Genomic DNA, 23,488 nt, shown 5'->3' with positions numbered 1-23,488 from the left:
AAAGGGAGGCCTTGAGCACTCCAACCTCGATCCCTGTGTCGATCCTGAACAGGATGTTGTCTGCAGAAGTGACCAAGGGTGCTATCGGCAATTAGGCTCTTTCTGAAGGCGTGTTCCCATAAAAAGGGGAGACAGAAAACACTCCCAGGTGGAGGAGCTAACAGGACAGGTAGAACAGCATGCAGTTCCCCTGGAATATTAAATCAGACACGGCATCGGCGAGGCACTGTTGTTCTCAGGCTGCCGTCCTCACCTTCTGTGTTGGACAAGGAAGACCCCGTGGGCCCATGCGTGGTCAGCGCCGTCGAAACACCAGCTTTGGAGGCAAAGAGAGAAAGGTGACTGCTTTCAACCTGACAGCCCAGATAAGGTCCCTGCAAGTCTGCTGTCAGGGCAGCCCACCCACTCCGTGATCACGGGAGAGAGAAAACCACTCAATGCCCACCCCCTTATGGGGTCCTGATTGTGCCGAAGTGTCCTGGTTGTATCCCTACAACACCCCACCGACTCCAAGGAGCCGAGAGCCGCGAGAAAGGGGTTATTCATTTCCCTGTTGGCACAACCACCTTACAGGGTCGGTTCAGCTACTCAGTGAGATCCACAGCCAAGCAGGTCACCCGGGTCCGAGTTCAGCCACGAGACCCGCTCCTCCCACCACGCTTACTGCTTTGCAGGAGCTCCTGGATGTTCTCGACGCTGGACGTGGTTCTCGTCTCCAGGCACTGCGCGAAGCTCGAAAGCGCCTTGCTGCGCACCGTCGGGGCTTTGTCCGAGCACCGGCCGAAGACCATCACCTGCACCAGGAACTTGTGCTTCAGGAACGCCTGCTGCTCCTCAAACAAGGAGCCATCGTGTTCCCTCTCCGGCAATTCCAGCAGGGCCAGGGCGACATCGAGGGCAAACACTCGGTAAGAAATCTGTTGGAAGAGAAGGCCAGAGGTCACAGGAATGAAGAGCCTGGCACAGGCCTGGGGTCACATGCGACGAGAAGCCGGCCAGACGTTCAGCTCATGCGACGCTCGGCACGTCGAGGCGGCTGCTGGCGCCCCAGCCGGCCGCAAGTTCGAGCCTCACCTTGCTATTGCACGAATATCTGTAGAGCCACGCGATGAAATCGGCATGCTGTGCGCAAGGGAGCTGATACAGCAGTTGTGACAGCACCAGCGCCGCGTGTGTGCGATATTCAGACTTATCGGGGACCTGGAAGAGAAAGAATACAGAGTGCTGTCAGGTCTAAATGAAGTTCAGCGGGCCATCGCTGTTGTGCTGAAGGACTGCAGGTCAGCAACGGAGCATGAGCTTGACAGGCAGAAGGACCCAGATTTGGCCCCTGACGTTTTGGGAAGCAGGTGCTGGGGAAGACTGTTCTCTATCTACGGTCCCGGGTAGATAGTACCCAGAGTAGATGGTACTGTGCACGACGGACTCGGGGACTGACTCAGTACAAAACACCTTTGACCAGAGTTCCCGCTAAGCTGAGTTAGTGTGAGTTAGCTCACAGTTTTTTAGCCTCCAGCTCACAGATTTTTGTCTTAGCTCAGCAGGTCAGCAACGGAGCATGAGCTTGACAGGCAGAAGGTCCCAGATTCAGCCCCTGACATTTTGGGAAGCAGGTGCTGGGGAAGACTGTTCTCTGTCTAAGGTCCCGGCTAATTGCCACCTGCCCAGAGTAGATGGCACTGTGCACGACGGACTCGGGGACCGACTCAATACAAAACACCTTTGACTCTGAAATAAGGGGTTGAGCACCCATGAAGCTGCCTGACACTGAATCAGACCCTGGGGTCATCAAGGTCAACACTGTCTACTCATACTGGCAGCTGTTCTCCAGGATCTCAGGCAGAGGTCTTCCACATCCCCTACTGCCTGATCCATTTAAGTGGAGATGCTGGGGACTGAACTTGGGACCTTCTGCGTGCTAAGCAGAGGCTCTTCCACTGAGCCACTGCTGCTGGTGGCCCCCGGGGTCAGGTTCAGCCCAGGATTCTATCCCGAGAGATGGAATTCGCCTGTTCCCCCTGCCACTCCCCGTGACTCCTGCTCTATGCACAGAGCATAATCACTCTGTGTTCACCGCTCTTATATTCTTAATTGTTAGTATGTAGGTTTAAACGCTTGTTTTAATTAGTTGGGTGCTCAATGAAATTAATGAGCAGTAAGCTTAGAACAGATAAAAAGGAAGTGTTTCTTCACCCAGAGTCATTAATATGTGGAATTCACTGCCGCAGGATTTAAGTAGTGGCAGCTACAAGCACAGACCGCTTCAAGAGGGGATATTGGATAAACAAACGGAGCAGAGGTCCATATTAGCCACAAGGTCTTAGATGGAAAACTATGTCTGGGGCAGGGATTCTTGGTGCTTGGGGGGCAACCGTGGGAGGGCTTCTGGAGATCTGGCCCCACTGCTGGATTTCCTGAGGGCACTTGGATTTTGGCCACTGTGTGACACAGAGTATTGGACTGGATGGGCCACTGGCCTGATCCAACATGGCTTCTCTTATGGTTTTGAATCTTTGCTGCCTTAGAGTCCCTAAGCTGGGTGGAAAGGCAGGTCCCGCGCACTTAATATAGGAGGTTCAAGCTAGTGTAAGGCACGACAGTCAACTCAAACACCTTGCTTGGATTGCCCGTTGTCTCTTCTGTCAGTTCTTCCTGCTACAATGTCACAGCCACTTGAAGAAAATTAACCTTCCTTTCGCAGAAGGGAGAGGCTTGTATGCTGCCATAGAGAAGGGCATGATCGAACCCACCTTGATGCAAATGTGCTGCAGTAAGATTCGCAGTACAGGAAAAGCAACTTCTGCAAGATCCTTGGTTAGAGAGCTGCATTAAAAAAAAACAAAATCCACAGGAGTTTCACAAATTTGTTGGGCAGAAAGAAAGATGTTTAGCCTGGGAAAGAGAAGGCTTAGAGGGGACATGATTGCAGTCTTCAAATATTTGAAGGGCTGTCATGTAGAAGATGGAACAGATCTATTCTCTCTTGCTCCGGACTGCAAGACTAGCTCTAATGGGTGGAAATTACAAGGGAGTCCATACTGGCTAAATATCAGGAGAAACTTCCTAACTGTAAGAGTGGTTGAGCAGTGGAACAGTCTGCCTCGGGAGGTGGTGGATGCTCCTTAGCTGGACGATTTCAAGTGAAGGCTGGATGACCATCTTTTGGGTATGTTGTAGGGCTATGTTTTGGCTATGCTCCTGCAGAGTGCAGGGGGTTGGACTAGATGACCTGCAAGGTCCCTTCCAACTCTAACATTCTATGATTCTAAGTCAAGGACGCAAACACAAAAGGAACTTTTGCAAGTTCTTTTATTTTATTTTTATTTGATTTATAGCCCGCCCTCCCCGCCTTACCGAGCACAAATTAAAACAAGTGTCTTCCCAACACAGAGATACTAATGGAAAAGGTGCTCTTAGGCTGCAGTGAATACAAAAACTGCAGGGGCAAGTAAGGCTGAGAGATATTGAACACAGCCAAGTAGAGTTTTGAACCCTCTAGATGAGGCTTGTAAAAAACCACTTGCTTGGTCACCTGTAGCAAATACGAGTTTCTTCCAGGTAACTTTTGTAAATTATAAAACTGATGTTTTTTTCTGTCTCTCTGGCCTTTGATGTGGCGCAGACTACTAGCATGGATATAAACAGGGCAAGTGACATTCTCCAGGCTGCTCGAACCATTAGGCCAGATTGACAGGTTATATGACCTCCAGTTTCCTATGAACGGGAATTTGGTAATTTGAACAGAAAGCAGACCCCCGACTCCTCAGGCGTACTTCTGGCTTTACTGTTCACCCGCACGGATCCTAAAATGTCTACTGATCTTATTGCACAAAGAATTCAGTTTACATTTCATGGAGTAGGGCACAAAACTGAACCACAAACACCATCTTTCCCCAGCTTCTTATTTTTCACATGGGATTCCCAGTGGTCTTTCATCCAAATCCACTTCACTCCAAAAAAATGCTACGGCACCCAGTATTTACAGACCACTTAAGCAGGCCTCAACCATTAGAAACATGCAACTGAAAATCAGAAGCACATTTTATTTTATTTTTAAGCTGCTGGGTCCTCACTGTTCCAGAGATGTAGACGTAAAAAGCTTCAGCACTGAAGTGGAACACAAAGTCCGTTCACCCATCCATTTTTAATTCACCTGCCCTCAGAGGAACTCAGGGTAGTGCGTATTGTCCCAACCCCACCCCTCAGTTTGGGGTAGTGAAGAGTGTGGACTCTAATCTGGGAGAACCGGGTTTGATTCCCGACTCCCCCACTCGCACCTGCTGGATGACCTTGGGCAAGCCATAGTTCTAGCACAGCTGTTCTTGAAAAAGAGCAATTTCTGTCAGAGCTCTCTCAGCCCCACCTACCTCACAGGATGTCTGTTGTGGGGAGGGGAAGGGAAAGGAGATTGTAAGCCGCTCTGAGACACCGAGTGAAGGGCGGGGTATAAATCCAGTCTCTTCTTCGTCTTCACAATAACCCTGCGAGGTAAGTTAGGCTGAGAGAGACTGACCAGCCCAAGGTCAGTTTGAATTCAGGTCTTCCTAGGGTCGCGAAGAGTCAGATTCGAGTGTGCGACTGAACAACAACAACGAAAAGCCCTCATCTGACACTCTTAACCACCACAACTGCATCAGGTCTCCATTACAGGGTCAATCTATTGGATTTGCAGAAGAAGCTCAGAGAAGCAGTAGATGCAGGGACAGAAAACCTCCACTGACAATGGCTTGGTGCTTCACCTGATGAACTTGACGGCCTGGTTGCTGGCACTAATCGCCTGAGGTGGAACAGCGGCAGGCGCCGCGCCGGATCCTCCTCTCCCTGACAGCATGACGACGATGGGCAGAAGCCGATGGAACACCCAGCGCAGAGTCTGGAAGAAAAAAACCCACAACACTGACAGATGGGACATCGAGGGGCTCCCCGTGCCGCCGGCTCTCAGTCCCCCATACGTCAGGTGACGTCAGACTATCTAACAAAACGGCCTTCTACTAAGTCAGAGCGTGGGTCTGTCTAGCTTCGGCGTCTCCTCTGATTGACGGCAGCTCTCCGGGGTCTCCGGCAGAGAAAGGTCGCCTCCAACACCTGCAGTCCAAAACCCTTTACGTGGAAATGCCAGGGGGACCATCTGGAATGCCAAGCAGGTGCCCTGCTGCCCAGCCATGAACCTTCCATAGAAAAGTGGGGATTCTTTCTGTGAATTTCATCCACAGAGGGGCAAGAGGGCAATCTCTGTCCTTTCAAATTGCCGCTCCCATTGGAGGCGGCAAGCAGGGGTGGCTTCCAGTTAATACCTCTTCCTCCTCCTTGGGGCGGGCGGGGGGGGGGGCTCTGCCTCCCCAAGCGCCGTGACCAAGCAACAACTCCCTCTCAGAATCCAAAATTAGCTCCCTGGAAAACGAAGCCAATCGCTACCTCCGGGAAGCTTCGTTTCCGTGCAAGCCTACCAGAGAAGAGAGAGGGAAAGAAATGAGCTTGGGAAGGGGCCGTGGCCCAGTGGCAGAGCATCTGCTTGGCATGCAGAAGGTCCTGGGTTCAATCCCCGGCATCTCCCGTTTAAAAGATAAGGTGATGTGAAAGACCTCTTTCTTTCCCAGGGTCCCGGGAGAGCCGGTGCCAGTCTGAGCAGACAAGACTGACTTTGACGGATCGAGGGTCTGACTCGGTATGAGGCTCAGCAGACAGGAGCTGAGAGCCAGTTTGCTGTCATGGTTAAGTGCGCGGACTCTAATCTGGGAGAACCGGGTCTGATTCCCCACTCCTCCACTTGCACCTGGCTGGATGGCCTTGGACAAGCATTAGTTCCGATAAGGGCTGTTCTTGAAAAAGAGCAGTTCCTGTCAGAGCTCTCTCAGCCCCACCTACCTCACAGGGTGTCTGTCTGTTGTGGGGAGGGGAAGGGAAAGGAGTTTGTAAGCTGCTCTGAGACACCTTTGGGTAGTGAAGGGCGGGGTATAAATCCAATCTCTTCTCTTCTTCTTCTTGATGGAGTTACTCTGGTTCAAGGGAACAAAGAGCCTCTCGGCTGAGGTGGGGCACCTGCTGCACCGTCCTCTGTCCCCTCATTCATAGGCTCTGCTGGCGGGGGGGGGGGGACTGTAAAGATGGCTGCACGCAGGACTCCCTTCTAGCCTGGCCCCGGGAACAGGGCTTAGCTGAGAAGGTTCCTCCTGGCTGGTGAGGGGCCCCCACTCTCTCTCTCTCTCGAGAAGAAATTGTAGTCTGTGTTGAAGGGGGATGGTGGAGGAGAGCAAGGAAACAACGAATTAAGCCTCATAAATTACCGGTTGGGCACCAGAGAGCTCAACCTGAAACCTGTTCCCAGCCACAAGGCAGGGCCAGTCTTCAAGGAGACCCCTGAAGGAGGCACTGTGACCGACAAGCTGGCCAGGCTGCCTTTCCCTCTTTCATCAGAATCATAGAGTTGGAAGAGACCTCCAGGGTCATCGTGTCCAACCCTCTGCACAATACAGGAAATTCACAAATATTTTCCCCACACACACCTCCAGTGTCCCCGGCTCCACGCCCAGAAGATGGCAAAAAGCCCCCAGGGTCCCCGGCCAAAACTGGCCTGGAGAAAAATTCCTTCCTGACCCCAAAGTGGCAATCAGCATTTCCCTGGGCGTATAAGAAAGGGCCACGAGAACTAAGCACTGAGGCAACCCTTCCTGCCCTCCCTTCTCATGATCTGCCTGAGTTCACAGAATCCGCATTGCTGTCAGGTGGCCATCTAGCCTCTGCTTAAAAACCTCCAAAGAAGGAGAGCCCACCACTACCTCCTGAGGAAGCCTGTTCCTCTGAGGAACTGCTCTGTCAGGAAGTTCTTCCTAATGCTTAGTCGGAACGCTTTTGATTTAATTGCAATCTGTTGGTTCTGGTCCAGCCTGCTGGGGCAACAGAAAACCACTCCGCACCATCCTCTACATGACAGCCCTTCAAGTACTCGAAGAGGGTTATCATATCAACTCTCAGTCGTCTCCTCTCCAGACTAAACACACCCAGCTCCTTCAACCTTTCCACATAGGACTTGGTCTCCAGACCCCTCACCATCTTCGTTGCCCTCCTCTGGACACGTTCCAGCTTGTCTATACCCTTCCTAAATTGTGGTGCACAAAACTAAACACGATACTCTAGGTGAGATGTCTTCCCAGTGGAAAGGATAGCCAGGTACTTTCATCTGTGCAGTGTACTGACAACTCCAGAGCAGATCAAAGAGAATCAATCACAGACAAACCTCTGGATTCATCCATTGCCATGAATGGGATCTCACCTGCCCAAGCCAACCTGTCTTTCCCCTGCAATGGCAAAGAGGTTAATCAGAGGGCGTGGGGCCTAAGGAGTTAAAGATGCTGGCAGAAAAGTTCTGCCAGTAGTGTGGTGTGGTGCAGAGGAAAAAGCCATACAGAGAAATCCTAAGCAATGTGTATAAGGATGTAGCATGGTCCATGCTCTGTTTTAGATACAATAATGCTTTAATGATGGCTTTAGTGATGGTTTAATGATAGATTAAACAGGTTGAGACGCCTTCCCCTGCCAGCCACATCAGTATTCGCTCTGGCATTGCCATGAACTTTAAAGGTCACAGCATACTGCTTCAGTGTTCCCTCTAAGCTGAGTTAGTGTGAGCTAGCTCACAGTTTTTTAGCCTCCAGCACACGGGTTTTTTGTCTGAGCTCAGGAAGGATGGCTCAGAGCAAACTAATTTATGCAGTAGCCAAACTGCTCGCTCACAACTTTAATGCCAGTAGGTCACAAAGTAGAATCTTTGCTCACAGGACTCCACAGCTTAGAGGGAACACTGCGTGCTGGTGGGCTGTGTTTGGCCAAAAAAGAGGCAGGATTTGTGCAGAGTTCCAGAAAGGGTTAAATGGCTGCAAAGGCCCCTGGAAACTGCTTATGAACCTCAAGAAACGCTTCCACCTAAAAGATCCCAGTCTGACGTCAATAAGCACCCAAATTGGGTGGTGACAAATTCCAGAGGGTAGCAATGTTTGTCTGCCGCAGCCAGAACATCAAAAAGTGACAGAACACCTTAAAGCCAGATGTTTTGTGGCAGATGTTTTTGTGAGTGCAGCTGGAAATAGATTTAAAGGCGGCAGTACTTCAGTAGAAGGGTTCCAAAAGGAAACTCCTGCGGGAAGCCGCTGAGTTGGAATCTGTATGCAGATTTAATGCTTAGCGGACTCCATAGGATCCGGGAATGGCTACTAGGGGCTTGCAGCTGGACATTGCCAGATCAGTAAAATGCCCAATATTGAAGGCGTGGGGTGGGCAATGTCCAACATGGCTGCCGTTTCCCTAACATGACCCTGTTTTGACAGTATCACTCTCAATAACATAATCGGGAGTCGTGTCGGGGGAGACAACGGAAGCTAGGAGCACTCCCCTGCTGAGAATCGGGACGATGCTGACGCTGTCAGGCAGACACTTCTCCTTAGTCTCCCCTCACCGCCCCCTTTTATTTCCACATGGGGAAGAGCATGCTAGCCTTTTTGTTAAATAGCCGGAGTATTGTTCCGATATTTCCAGAATGACTTTTCAATATGACAATTCTCCCAACAGTTAATGATAATCAGCAAGCCCTTCCAGCTTCCTGATATGGAATTAAGACAACTTTTTACACATGAAACTGCCTTACACTGAACTAGACCCCTGGTCCGCCAAAGTCAGTGTTGTCTACTCAGACCAGCAGCAGCTGTCCAGATCTTTCACGTCACCTCCTACCTGATCCTTTTAACTAGAGATGCCAGAGACTGAACCTGGGACTTTTGCATGCCAAGCAGGTCCACTACCACTGAGCCACCTGCACTCCCGATGGTTAGCTCATTGGAAAAAAATCAGCTGACCCTCCTCATGGGTCCGTGCTTACTCAATATTCATATTGCTAGTTCATCAACTACTGGGGGCAATCCACTCTGCTTGGCTCTGTGTAGAAATGCCCCCGCCCTGGAAGTGACCCCCCACACACTATTCAGCCATTGGGATTGCACTCTGTCTGTGGCTGGGACCCAGCTGCAAGCTCACATGGCTCAAAAACGAAAGCTGCTGCATGGGATGTGTAATCAAACAACAAGCATCAAACACTTCAGGGCTAACGGGTGTAAATGGCTATGGTCAGAGTAAGACAAAGGTTCACTACCTAACAACTTGCTAGATTATCCATTTAGATATGACAGAGACTGAGACAGAGAGAATAGCAAGATACAGTTTCTTCCTCTGGGGTCAGGAAGATGGACTGCCCGGAACAGAATATAAATTCTTAGGATGTGAGGAAGAAGCACTCGCTCTTGTTCTCTCTTCTCCTTGTGCATCTTTATCTAGGAACTCCATCCTGACCATCTGTCGAAGGACAATGGGAGAAATCCCTACTCTGAAAACTGAGGTAATGATGAACTTCTAAATGCTACAGCTTCAAGAATTACTAGCCTATCCTGATTAAACACTTTAAGATGAGTTTAGAGGATTTCACAATTTCACCTTTTCTTTATATCTTTGCTCAGCCTTATGACTATATATATCATGTGTACTCTATTAAACGTTCATATATTTTGAATGCTCTAAGTCTGATCTCTATAACCACACCTTGCCTATTCAGTTCTGCTTTCCAAAGGGTGGTAAAGGGGAGGGACAGTCGTTGAACACACCATCCCTTGAGTGTGGTAGGGTGGAAGTATGCAAGACTGCCCCACACTAGCTGGGAGTAAGGGAAAGGGTTGTCTTGCCAGGTGGAGACCTAGGATGGCAGTGGGGGCTTTTCTGAACCCCCAGGATGAAAGGGAACAGAGGGGCTTGTAAGTCTGTTCCTTCGCAGGACCATTTAGTCCAGGGCTGTCGAACTCATATGTTATGAGGGCCGGAACTGACAAAAATGAGACCTTGTTGGGCCGGGTCATGTGGGTCATAAAATGTAATGCCAGGTAGTGGAGATATAAACTTTATAAAGGACACAAACACAAAGGTGTTTTTTTTTTACTTAAAATAAAAACATGCTTAAAACATTAGCACTCTTGCAATATTTTGTTTATTTAACAGTGTCTGATAACTGACACCTCTTACTCTGAATTATTGCATCAAAATGTGTTGATGCAATCTTGAGTAAGCTGTTCAGGTGTGTATCTGTAAGCTGCAAAGCTACGATGACGCAGCAGCAGCATAACTGGAAGAAGCAGCAGAAGACAGCCACTTCCACTGCGGGCCTGATAGAAGCCCTCCGGGGGCCTGATCTGGCCCCCCAGGCTGCATGTTTGACAACCCTGATTTAGTCCGTTCACTGGATTGTGCTCAGCTATGCTCTGTAATGTAACGTAGCACATGTAGGTCATGAGAAGTGGGCCTTCTGGTCTCTCTTTGCAATACCTTCCCCTCTTCTGCCCTGCTGTTTGTCACTTTGGGCATGGGCATATCCCTATCTGCCTACCAAGGGACTGTAACACTTCATGCATCTGGAACCGCAGGCCTTGGCTCGCATCTCTCAAAATAAATTAATCTTTGAGGTGCCTTGTGACTTTCACGCTGAACTGTCCTTGCCCCACCTACCAGCTTGTGTATTAATTTCCACTTTGCGTCAGTGCCGCCCCCGATCCCAACTATTGTGCACGCAGGGGCGCTGGAAAATCTCTCATCAGGATCAAACTGAGGTTCCGATTTCAGTAGAAGGAGGACAGCATACTTTATTTTAGCGTGATAGATTTTAGCTGCCATTCCCTGCCTCCTACTCCTATCAACTGACAGGGGGTGAGGGAAGGGGGGGGGGGAGAGTGAGCACTCCCCCCCGCCCCCCCCTCCAATCAGTTCAGCGGGGGATGTTCTAGAACTGCAGTTAAAGAATGAAACAAGAAGAGCCGCCTCTCGGATAACTGCAGGAATCTGGGAAACACTGTCTGACATTTGTCTTCGCCCCGGTGAAAACGGTGCGAAAATTCTTCTCTAACCCACTCGCCTCCCCCTCCCTGCGAAATGTCACAGGGCAGTCGTGTGCGACAGTATTCCAGCTCCCTCTAGCAGGCGACACAAGTAAATGCACGTCCGGTTGGAGATTCATCATGGGAGAGATTTGCGGTTGGGAACAGAAAGAGGTATATTTTGTTTTTAGAACAGGAAGAGTTTTCCCCCCCCCCCGGAGAATAGGAAGAGTCTCCCCCCGGTGCTCAAGGAACACATCTAAAGGTGAAAGAACATCAGACAGCACAAGTGGGGGATTGTGGGAGAGCAGTCCTAGATACCCTCCCCCCCTCCACTGCCAACCCCACCTACCCACTCCTTCAATCCGTGCCTGCTCAGGACTCAGGGGAGACAGGCAGGAAGAGAATGTACAAAAAGGGTGGCAGTTCGGGGGGCAGGCGGGGGGGACCACCAGGCAAAAAGAGAGAGCAAGGGGAAAACTGAAATTGCTGAGCAGTCGGGTTAGAACAGATAAAAGGAAGTCCTTCACCCAAAGAGTGATTAACACATGGAATTCACTGCCACAGGAGGTGGCGGTGGCGGCTACAAGCATGGACGGCTTCAAGAGGGAACTGGATAAACATCTGGAGCAGAGGTCCATCAGTGGCTATGAGCCACAAGGTAGAGATAGGAACTCTCAGGCTGGGGCAAGTGACGCACTGTGTTCTTGGTGCTTGGGGGGGGCAACAGTGGGAGGGCTTCCAGTGCCCTGGCCCCACTGCTGGACCTCCTGATGGCACCTGGTATTTTTGACCACTGTGTGACAGAGTTTTGGACTAGATGGGCCACTGGCCTGATCCAGCATTGGCTTCTCTTATGTCCTTATGTAAAGACTAGCAGGATATTCTTCTCATAACTACATTATCAAGATGGGTAGCCGCGTTAGTCTGCCTAGAAATGAGCAGCGGCTCACAAAAGCGCCGACCCTGACACAGGTTTTGTTCGTCTTTAAGGTGCTCCTGGACTCTTGCTCTTTTCTATACCCACATTAGTGTTTTTTAACGGCATTTGAGGAGAGCAATTGGACAATATTCCAGTTTGCAAACCCTTGACCTGCCCAAGGCAAACGCGAGCCGCGTTAACGGGCTCTTTTCAAGCCGTCTTTCAGGGTACTGCCCGGGATCAGTGCCCTCACACTTACTGGCCCAGGTGAGGAGGACACTGGGGAGCTGCTGAAGAGTTGGTGGAGAGGAACCACCGAAGCCAGGTCCCCCTTGGCAGTGCCCAGCGGAGTGCAGGAGGCAGCCACCCAGCGACGGAGACCATTGGAGGACGCGGCATTGGAACGACTTGCAAGGAGGGCCACGGTGCAACTGGCCACTGCAGCAGATACAGCCCTTGCCGGCGGAGGCCGGTATGACTTGGGAGCTGCGGAGGGGAGACCAGCCGAGGCTGAAGGGGGAGGCGGATGCAGTGGCTCAGACTCCACCCAGGGACGGGAGCTGACGGGGTTCCTGTGAATGCGGCCAGGCAGCGTGATCGTCCCCAGGCTCACGGGGGCAAAGAGGGAGGCCCTTTGCGAGGCCACGGGGGCAAAGGCAGGAGGGCCAGGGCCTATTTGGAGGGAAGCCGGCCACTCCCACAAGCATCCCCCCAAGCGAGAGGGAGTGGGGGAGACCACGGTTGTCCTACCCCCCAGGTGACCCTTTAAAAGGTAAGCCCTGGAAGGAATGGCCAGGCCTCACCTAAAGCTGCCAGGTAGAGCTCACTGGCAGGAGCGGGTGCTGTAAAAACACCCCTCCTCATTCTCTATCCCTAGGGCAAGCCTCACTAAAGGAACCTTGAAGGAGGAGACCCACACCCCTCCTCCAGCCAACACCGGAGTCCAACAGGTAACTCAGATCTGCAGGGCTAGGGGTAGGGATACCATTCCCCGGGTGGGGGCAGGGGAATTCCCCGCTTTGGCGGGCTCCGGCCTGGCACTGGCCAGCAGGAGGAAATCCCCCCACCCCCAGAAGTGACATCAGTGTGTCAGTGCAATAGGGAGGGGGGATGCTCTGCCTTCTGGGAAAACTCTGTGGTTTGAGGCCATTTTTACCTGAGAGTTTTGCCCGAAAAGCAGAGCGCTGCCCCCGAGCTGATGTCACTTCCAGGTGATGTCAGCGTGCCGTGCGATGTCCCCACCCCCAACCCCCCCGCCAGTGCAATGAGGGGACCTGGCAACCCTATGCTAGGGGCCTGCCACATTTTGAGCCATGGATGGGCCAGCCCTGCTGGTAGGCAGGTGAAGAACTTTCATAGCTGCCCTGAGCCTGCCTCGGCGGGGAAGGCAGGGTAAAAATCAAATAAATAAACAGATCACAAACACCTTTGCGAATTCATCCTATTTACCTTGTCTTGCAGGCCGTGAAGAGCGGAGCACAGGAGTCGCAAACCGAGATGCGCAAGCTCCGGGACATACTTGGCTTGATCAGGAGTCCTGCACCGAAAACAAAGTTGAGGCTTTCTGCTGGGTCTCTTCCGAGGTGCCAATGCAGCCCCACGCAGACAATTCATGGCTGAGACTCCCCAAAGGTATTTCATAAATGGCAAATGCCTGAAGTCCAGACAGCCAAATTGATCCCACTGGATTAGCTGCAAGACTTACTTGGAAACGACAACAATGCTGGGAAAAGCCGAAGGCAGCAGGAAAAGAGGAAGACCCAACATGAGGTGGATGGGCTCAATCAAGGACGCTACAGCCTTCAGTTTGCAAGTCCTGAGCAAGGCTGTTTGTGATGTGCGTGTGAGTGTGTGCCTTTAAGCAAGTCCTCCCAAACTGATTTCAGTTCCCCACTCAAGGCCTGGGTGAAAGAAGCCTCACTTAATTCTAGTTCAGTGCTGTGTAGATTGTAATTGTGTCTTCTCTGCTGCAAGCAACAGAATTTGATAGCGCCAGTGGGCTGTACTAGTAAAGGGTACTGGACTATCGTGACGGGTAAGCTTCTTCCTACAGACCAGACCCCTGACTGCACCGTTAAGGACAGGATGTTTTGGACGTCATGAATTCACAGGGTTTGCCATGAATCAGAATTGACTTGATGACACATAACACACACAGCTATAGAATCCCCCCCCTCCGCCTGCAACACCCGTATAGCTTTATGCACTCTACAAATGGCATTCCAATTAAGGCGCGATAACTCACATGCTCTCTGAAGGCTCAAGGCTGAGTGGGCAAGGTTCAAAACTCAAGAAGTCAAGAAAGATCTATGAGAAACACAAATGGGATTTAAAAAGAGAGCTCAAGCATGTGGAGGAAAGCTAATCTCATCTAGGCCTCCTTGTAAGCCTGTCATCTGCAGGAGACCCGACTGGTCTTGGAATCTGCCCCCTTCCGCCGCCATACTCCAATCTGGCAACTTTTGCACTACCCAAAAGGAAGCTGGCATTCCCAGGAAGAATCATGCAGCAGCCACAATGACCCCCACTCTGAACAAATTAGGAAACAAAGCTTTGCCACCGTGCCTTTGGAGATTCTACTAGGGGTGTGCACTTGGTACATGCCGAACCGAATAAATAACCGAAAAATACCTTATTAGTATTTTCGGGTATTTATTCGGCTGAATACAGATAAGAGATCTGTATTCGGCTACCAAAATAGCTGCACGCGATTAAAAGCCAATATTATTTAGTTTTTATTTGGGCACAGCTAGAAGGCATTTAAAGTTTAAAGGCTTGTTGAGTTCACTCACTGAGTCATGCCACCGAAACTGGATTTTTTTTTGCACTAGATTCTACACATCTCACATTTTAGAAGCATCTGCAGCTAAATCCAAAAGGCAATGAGGAAATTATGGCAAGGGAGGGTCTCAAAAGGCCAGAACATTTCTCAATAGACTCCATGTAGCAATCTTAATTGCAAATATTTGACAGATCCAGAACCCCCCTTCTGGATCAGACTGACAGTATGTCGCCCACTGTTCTGGTCCCGTTGCAACTTGACCTGTGGCATCAGGACACAGAGCTAGCCACTGGAGTGGCCTTCTATTAGAAAGCCCACAGGTTAGGAACACAAGACAGTCCTTGGCTGAACCAGACTCAAGGGTTTGGTAGCCAGCCAGATGTTATCTGGGAAACTCATCAGCTGGCCATGGAAACAGACCTCCTTTGCCATTATCTAGTACCCAAAATACACGGGAGAAGACCTGTAAGGACCCACGGTGGACATCTCTTTCCCCTTTGTTGCCAGCATGGAATTACTACTTTGCAGGATCTCCTGCTCCCCCAACTCTTCACTGGTTTACTCCCCCCCCCAAGTTCTCCTCCTCCCCACAGCAACTGGATCAGCTCCCTTCTTCACCTCTCCTTCTGCTCCTTGCCACCAACTGTGCGTGTGCCATTTTGGGTTGCTATGACAATCCATGAAGCTGCTGAACTCTAGATTGCTCTTTTGTGCAGACTGCAAATGCACAGACATCTCAGTCAACTTGGGAAGGGAAGGAGCTACCTCCAAATCAGGTTTAGCCCCATTGTGCAGATTTGCCTATCTGCACAGGAGCCGGCCATTGGTGATTAGATGTAGGGATACTGCATCTGAGCATGGAAGATCTGCTTAGTTATCATGACAAAATGCTGTTGATAGACTCATGTGCCAGGAGCCTGCCCAATTCCTTTTTAAAAGCCAATTAAGCTAATGTCCATAGGGTGGACAGCCTCCTGGTGGGATCTGGAGATCCGGAGAATTAGAACTGATCCCCAGGTGACAGAGATCAGTTCCCCTGGAGAAAATGGCTGCTTTGAAGCATGGACTCCAATGGCATGATACCCCATTTAAGTCCATCTCCTCCCCAAACCCTGCTATCCTCAGGCTCCACTCCCAAATCTCCAGGTATTTCCCAAATCCAGAGCAGCCTACACTAAGTGTTCACTACAATCACTGGTAACAGACATGCTATCAAATTCATTTGGTGTGTGTACACACACACACGAGGGTTGCCAGATAGTGCCTGCATTGCAGGATAATCTTTTTTTAATGTACTTACCATAAATTCTTACCTGAAGTGACAAAGTTTAGCTCTAGGAATTGGCAGAAACTCTATCATAAAATCAGAGTTTCCAGCGATTCCTAGAGCTACCCTTTCCCACTTCCAGTAGGTGCACAAGGTCACATTAAAAGAAAAAAGCCTGCTGCCACTCCAAGTAGTAGCGGGCTCAGCAGCCGGAACAAACACACACACACTCACCTCACTGCCACATCTACGTAACAACCCGTTGCTCCCGACTGCATGACCTACCTGGATGCATGCCTGGACACACTGTGGCTTCTCTTTCAGGGAGAACTTGGAAAGAAGCCTCAGTAAGTTTTTCAGGAGAAGGAAGAGGGCCTCCCGGATTTGCAAGAGATCAGAGGCAGAGAAAAAGAGCTCCTCTTCTTCATCCTCTTCCTCTTCAAAGATATCATCCATCTGCAAATGGCAGGAAACTAGTTTTTAAAAAGTACTAACAAGGTACCAGCAAACTGATAGGGGCAGTTCCAGCCCCCAAGCAAATTAAGATCACAGATCAGCCACCGTGCAAAACAGGGCCTTCTCAGTGTCTGCTAAGCTGCCATGAGTGTGGAGAGGCTTTCTAACTGCTTTGCATTCCTTCCCATGAGCTTAATTGCTTCACAGCTGCAACGCTTATCTATAAAGAGTTACTGGAGGAGTTGTGGTGTCTACCTTCCGTGGGATTGTCTTTGTTCCCAGCTTCGCTACCGTTAGAGACTCTTGCCATCTCCCGCACGCGGGAGTCCACCTAATTGGGTATTGCTGGGGGGGGCGGGCGCATACAAATGCCCTATATCCTATTACGCGCATAGGTAGTCCACCATTCCTAACAGTGTTCATGTTACTGCATCTATGGCTTTTCAATAAAAGTAAAACGTTCCTGGAAGAGTGTACTTCACAGCTGCCCCAGAGCCAGTTTGGTGTAGTGGTTAAGAGCAGCGGACTCTTAATCTGGAGAACTGGGTTCGATTCCCCACTCCCTCACATGCAGCCAGCTGGATGACCTTGGATCAGTCACAGACTCACAGTTCTCTCAGAACTCTCTCAGCCCCATCTACCCCTCTATTGTGGGAAGAGGAAGGGAAGGCGATTGTAAGCAGCTCTGACACTTCGAGTGAAGGGCGGGGTACAAATCCAACTCTTCTTCTTCAGGAACGCCCCACCATTATGAAATGCACTCACCCCATTGCAAAGTGGGTGTAAGAAATCCCCTTTTATTTGCAAGAGCAGCCTTTTAAGTTTGTAGCATTTCCCCCCCCCTGCACAGATGGCCCAGACACTTCTTATAGTAATAATAATAGTAATATACTTTATTGTCATTGTACATAGTACAACGAAATTAAGATGCAATCATTTCGGTGATCTACAACAATATTCATATACACTCACACAACCATTCACAACTATCTCATAACTCCCTTAAGGTTCACATAGCAACTTAAAACCACTAATGTCATTCAAATTCCAATTTCATACAGCATTTAAGGCAGCAATAGCTCTCAAATAAAAACTATTTTTTAATCTGTTTGTCCTTGTTTTAATTGTCCTATATCTTCTGCCCGAAGGCAGCAGTTCAAACAGGGAATGTCCAGGGTGTGACAAATCCTACAGAATGTTCTTTGCTTTTTTCAAACATCGAGAACTATACAATTCCTCTAGGAATGGGAGGGGGCAGCCAATGATCTTCTGGGCTGTGATGATAACTCTCTGGAGTGCTTTCCTATCCACAGCCGTACAACTGGCAAACCAGTTTTGGGTTTACATTTTGCATTAAGCTGTGGTGCATTGCTTCTATGGTTTACTGATTATTTCACTGTTGTACTTAATGTATGTCTCTGTGAAGCCTTTCACAAAAGCAACTTTAAAAATATTGCAAATCATTGAAAAAGGTCTTACGTGGTACGTGGGTACTCGGCCGGCCGCATATGGGTATCAAAGTATCAGTATATACTGTGCAGTGCTTCCGACACAACACACCTGATGGTTTCCTTACCTGGGTATTTGCCTTCTTCGCCACCTTCCCCCTCTTATTTTTTCCATGCCGATTATTTGATATTTGGCTCTTTTTCCTCTTCCTGGGCAAGTCCAGGCCCTGAGGCCAGCACTTCTGGAAGGTCTGAAGGCACTTTTCAAACATCACCGGATGGAACAGCCGATTGGCGATGCTGCCTGCCGGGGAGGAAAGACAGATCAGGGCTTCGCTTTGCCAAGTTCCCCAAAGACCAGGCCTTGCAGTATTGGACAGAAACACAGAGTTAGGCACTGGAGCACGGAGGGCCACTGGAAACTGTGTACAGTGGAGCTGGGCAACAGAAGAGGGCAGTAAGGGACAGAGACTGAACAAACTAAGGCAGCTACCTGCTAAAAGAGGAGGGAAGGCTTAACAAGTAATGCCCTGGCCACATAGGACTGTTCACTGAGGACTGGGTCAGCTAGTCACCAGCAAAGTGTGAGAGCTACCACCCTCAGGGCCCAGCAGAGTTTAAAAGTAGTATTATTTAGGTAAAGGTTCCCCTTGCTTGAAAGCCAGTCGAATCCGACTCAAGGGGGCGGTGCTCATCTCTGTTTCCAAGCCAAAGAGCCAGCGCTGTCCGAAGACTTCTCCGTGGTCAAGTGGCCGGCATGACTGAACGCCAAGGCACATGGAATGCTGTTACCTTCCCACCGAAGTGTTACCTATTTATCTACTTACAATTTCTTGCTTTCGAACTGCTAGGTTGGCAGGAGCTGGGGCCAGAGATGGGAGCTCACTCCGTCACGCGGCACTAGTGTCTCAAACTGCCAAGTTACAGATCTTCCGGTCTGCAGCTCAGTGTCTTACCCAGGTTTTATTCAGTTTTTCCTTTCTTCCACTAGATTTGGACAGCACCTTCCCCTCACAATTTTATTTTCACAACAACCCTGTGAGGTAGGTTAGTTGAGAGATAATGACAGACCCAAGGTCACCCAGAGAATGCCCTGGATTGGTTCAACTCCACCAATACAGGGTAGTAGGGCCAATACGGTTTCATAGAGCCTCTATAGACAATTAAGAGAGGGAAAAGCCTAAGTTATTTTGAAGCCTTGCAGTGGAAAATTTAATTATTTATTAGGCTTATACCCCCCCTTCCACGTGGGCTCAGGGCGGCTAACAAGAGGCAATTGCCATACGTAACACTAAAACCAGATAAAACTATCAATTACATTTTACATTTAAAATCGGTGCTCGTAACAATATATCATCCAAGACGGGGACTCCAATGCAATGCTTCAGAAGGCACTACTGTCTCTTCTTGATCGGTCCGCAGGCTCCCTCTAAGCTGTGGAGTCCTGTGAGCAAATATTCTACTTTGTGAGCTACTGGCATTAAAGTTGTGAGCGAGCAATTTGGCTGCTGCATAAATTAGTTTGCTCTGGAGCCATCCCTCCTGAGCCAAGACAAAAATGTGTGAGCCGCAGGCTAAAAAACTGTGAGCTAGCTCACACTAACTCAGCTTAGAGGGAACACTGGTCTGCACTCTGTCCATTCTCCATTCCTAAGGCCAGTTCGCATTCCCAAAGATGGCAGCGCGGTCGTGGTACACTGACGGTGGCGGCTCCTACTCAAAAGCCTGGCGGAAGAGCTCCGTCTTGCAGGCCCTGCAGAACTGCATAAGGTCCCGCAGGGCCCTGATCTCCTCCGGGAGTGCGTTTCACCAGATAGGAGCCGCCACCGAAAAAGCCCTGGCCCTAGTTGCAGCATATTTGACATCTCTAGGGGCTGGGACAGCCAGAAGATGTTTTGCCCCCGACTGTAGTGCCCTTGGGGAAACATATGGGAAAAGGCGGTCCCTTAGGTAAGCTGGACCCTGGCCATATAGGGCTTTATAGGTAAGAACCAGCACTTTGAAGCAGACCCGGTACGCTATTGGCAGCCAGCTGCAGCTTCCGGATCTGCGACAAAGGCAGCCCCATGTAGCGAGCGTTGCAGTAGTCCAACCTCGAGGTGACCGTCGCGTGGATCACTGTGGCCAAGTCATCGCGGTCAAGGTAGGGAGCCAGCCGCAGATGGTAAAAGGCTGACTTGACAGTGGCTGCTACCTGGGCCTCCATCGTTAAAGAGGAGTCCAGGAGCACCCCCAAACTCCTAACCCTCGGCGCCGGCACCAAAGGCACCCCGTCGAAGGCCGGGAGAGGGAGCCCCAGCCCTGAACTGACCCAACTTAAGTCCAGGACCTCTGTCTTCGCCGGGTTTTAAGCCTGGCCCTTTCCCTCTTACCAGTTTACTCAAAAATATTAAATACAACTTCACAAAATATTCATCCCAAAGTGTAATGAGAAATACCTTGCCTTCTGCTCTCTTGCATAATATGGATCTATATCTACATATCATATCCTTTATGTTTTTCTACTCCAAACCTAAATTAACACCTTTCTTTAGGTTGGCTTTCATACAACATTGGAGCAAATACAATTTTTCATGTTTGTAATGTGGTATTAAGTATGTTCTATGACTTTCATAATTATTTCTTACGTGATTGAATGTATGTATTCTTATGTATTTGATATCATATACGACATCACACCTGTCCTGCATTTACACCTATTTTTTGTTTTCACGTTCAGGTTCACGTATCATCACTGTTGTACTATTTCATGCTGCTAAATCTTTATTACATTACTAAAATCCTTTAAAAGCATTAAATAGACAAGCATACGATTACGTGGAAAAAATTACATCCTGTTTTTCCTGAGATCACAAGACAACTTTTCAATATTTTCATAAGTGGCTATACTTGGTTCTGACCACCTAATGTTTTATGATAACTTGAAAACAATCACAGCAGATAAGTTCACATTTGTTAAAAAAAAAGGTAAAGGTTCCCTTGCTCGAAAGCCAGTCGAATCCGACTCTAGGGTTGCGGGGCTCATCTCCGTTTCCAAGCCGAAGAGCCAGCGCTGTCCGAAGACGTTTCCGTGGTCATGTGGCCGGCATGACTAAACACCAAGGCGCACGGAACGCTGTTACCTTCCCACCAAAGTGGTACCTATTTATCTACTTGCAATTTCGTGCTTTCGAACTGATAGGTTGGAAGGAGCTGGAACTAGAGACGGGAGCTCACTCCGTCAGGTCTCGAACTGCTGAACTACCGACCTTCCATAGCCTGCAGTTCAGCGTCTTAACCACTCGAGACACTGCCAGCCCACAAAAGGGTTTTACTGGCCCACGGGCTTATATTGGTCCTTTGTGTCTCAGAGAAAGAGGCAACGTTTGTCATTTTCTTCAGGGTGGTTGCCTGGAATTCATTCCTAACTCACCCTAGGTAATCAAGGAAGGAGCCATTAGAAGAAAGCCCCACTGATGCTTGCGTTTCCAGTGATGAGCACTTAAGAGAATAATGCAGAGCGCAGGTGAAATCGCTACCCCGAGAAGCCACCATCCCAAAGCATAAGCCAGGCCAGACACTTACCTGGAATTTCAACCAGTAGGAAGTACAGTCCAGCAGCATGAAGCGCATAGAGCCGCTGTGGAACATCAGCCTTTTTATTTTGAGCCTCCTGGACAAAGTGATACAACACAGCAACGAGGGCATTGTGGGAAATATTGTTCCCTGCAAAGAGGGCCCAGATGCTCTGAAATAAAGCGGAGAAATCAGATGGGAGGAAAACGAACACCTGTTCATCATACGTAGGGTCCTGCTCTTACGGAATCAGTTTCTACTTTCCTAATTCCGCTTCCTGCAGTGTCTGACAGATCGCATCTGATACTTTTTTGCCTGGTTTCTAATTTCTGTAACCCCACTCCTATCGTGCCCAGACCTGGATGGCCCAGGCTAGCTCGAACCTGGCAAATCTCAGAGCTAAGCCGGGTTGGCCGTGGTTGGTACTTGGATGGGACACCACCAAGGAAAGTCCAGGGTTGCTATGTAGAAGCAAGCAATGGCAAACCTTTTCTGTTCATCTCTTGCCTTGAAAGCTTCACGGGGCCGTCATAAATCGGCTGCTACTAGACAGCACTTTACACACAGTCCTGTTGCATGGCTTTACTGGACACCTCATGCTATTTTGATTGCACTGTTTTAGTTTAGAAGGAAGTACTTCTTCACCCAAAGAGTGGTTAACACTTGGAATTCACTGCCACAGGAAGTGGTGGCGGCTACAAGCATGGACGGCTTCAAAAGGGAATTAGATAAGCATATGGAGCAGAGGTCCATCGGTGGCTATTAGCCACAAGGTATAGATAGGGGCTCTGAGGCAAGTGATGCTCTGTCATCTTGGTGCTTGGGGGGGGGGGCAACAGTGGGAGGGCTTCTAGTGTCCTGGCCCCACTGCTGGACCTCCTGATGGCACCTGGTATTTTTGGCCACTGTGTGACACAGAGTGTTGGACTAGATGGGCCTTTGGCCTGATCCAACATTGGCATCTCTTATGTTCTTATACCAATCCAGTGCTACTGGATTCAGATCTAATTGTTTTACACCGTGTAAGCGGCCTTGAGTGTCAGTGAGAAAGCCGGGCTATAAAGTAAATAAAGAAATAAGACCACGGCACAGTGGTAAAGCATCTGCTTTGCATGCAGAAGGTCCCAGGTTCAAGCCCCGGCATCTCCAATTAAAAGGATCAGATAGTGGGTATTGGGAAAGGCCTCCACCAGAGACACCTGGAAAGACGTTGCCAGTCACACTAGACAAGACGGGCCTTGGTCTATCAGTCCAAGACAGCTTCATGTGGTCATGACCAATGTTTCCTCTAAGCTGCATCAGTGTGAGCTAGCTCACAGTTTTTTAGCCTCCGGTTCACACATTTTTGTCTTCGCTCAGGAAGGATGGCTCCAGCACAAACTAACTTATGCGGTAGCCAAATCGCTTGCTCACAACTTTAATGCTGGTAGCTCACAAAGTAGAATTTTTGCTCACAAGACTCCACAGCTTAGAGGGAGCATTGGCCATGACATCAAATAATCATGCAGGAGTGGACTGAATACTCCAACAACAACAACAAAAATCAATTTTCCCCATAGCGCGATTGGTTTAAAGCAGAGGGAGTCAAAACATCAAGGAACATTACTCTCAACGACTTGCCTGCCAAGGAACCCCTGCATGCTGCAAAGGATTCTGGGACATCTCCTGGGGAGCACTCTCTGCTCATTGGCCATGCCTCTTTGGCACTCCAGGAGAACAGATCATGGCCTGGAATGCACCAAACACTCCCCTGTAGCTGTGCAATGCAAGGAAAGTCAGCAATAGGGGAAGAAAGCTGTCTTGCGGGGAACATGTTCTGCCAGGACACTGCGGAGTCCCCAGACGGCTTCCAAGGAAGCCCAGGGTTTGCTTGAGACAGCTTGAAAGCTACAGGTTTAAAGTAATAATGGGTTAAACCATCTAGAACTAGATTCACGTTCAAGAGCACCTTAGAGACCAGCAAGGTTTTCGGGCTATAACGAAGGGAGCTTTGACTCTCGAAAGCTTATATCTCGGAAATTATTTTGGTCTCTAAGTTGCGGCTACATTCTGCCATTTCCTTCCATGAGCTTTCACTGGAACCAACCTATTGACTTCGATGGTCTTAGCTGTAATTTTGCATCGAATGGCACTTTTAAGTCTAGGTTGGCCACAATG

At 49.4% G+C, this 23,488-nt stretch overlaps 1 protein-coding gene across 1 annotated transcript in view; it reads right to left on the bottom strand.

Moving 5' to 3' along the window:
- NCAPD3 (non-SMC condensin II complex subunit D3) overlaps positions 1 to 21,503 on the bottom strand; it is a gene marked incomplete at its 5' end in the record, with an annotated part of 82,741 nt that extends 61,238 nt beyond the window's left edge. Inside the window, 10 exons of the mRNA XM_015429196.1 lie at positions 254 to 316; positions 665 to 917; positions 1,075 to 1,200; positions 2,751 to 2,823; positions 4,740 to 4,873; positions 13,273 to 13,360; positions 14,069 to 14,130; positions 16,158 to 16,328; positions 17,905 to 18,080; positions 21,341 to 21,503. Of these exons, the coding sequence (XP_015284682.1) occupies positions 254 to 316; positions 665 to 917; positions 1,075 to 1,200; positions 2,751 to 2,823; positions 4,740 to 4,873; positions 13,273 to 13,360; positions 14,069 to 14,130; positions 16,158 to 16,328; positions 17,905 to 18,080; positions 21,341 to 21,503 (1,309 nt within the window). The remainder of the gene's footprint in view (positions 1 to 253; positions 317 to 664; positions 918 to 1,074; positions 1,201 to 2,750; positions 2,824 to 4,739; positions 4,874 to 13,272; positions 13,361 to 14,068; positions 14,131 to 16,157; positions 16,329 to 17,904; positions 18,081 to 21,340) is intronic.
- Between the last annotated feature and the right edge of the window lie 1,985 nt (positions 21,504 to 23,488).

This window comes from Gekko japonicus, unplaced genomic scaffold (assembly GCF_001447785.1).
Source record: "Gekko japonicus isolate JY-2015 unplaced genomic scaffold, Gekko_japonicus_V1.1 scaffold2918, whole genome shotgun sequence".
NCBI lineage: Eukaryota > Metazoa > Chordata > Lepidosauria > Squamata > Gekkonidae > Gekko > Gekko japonicus.
Note: the sequence above shows the minus strand (reverse complement) of the source record. Positions and strands in the feature narration are given on the sequence as shown.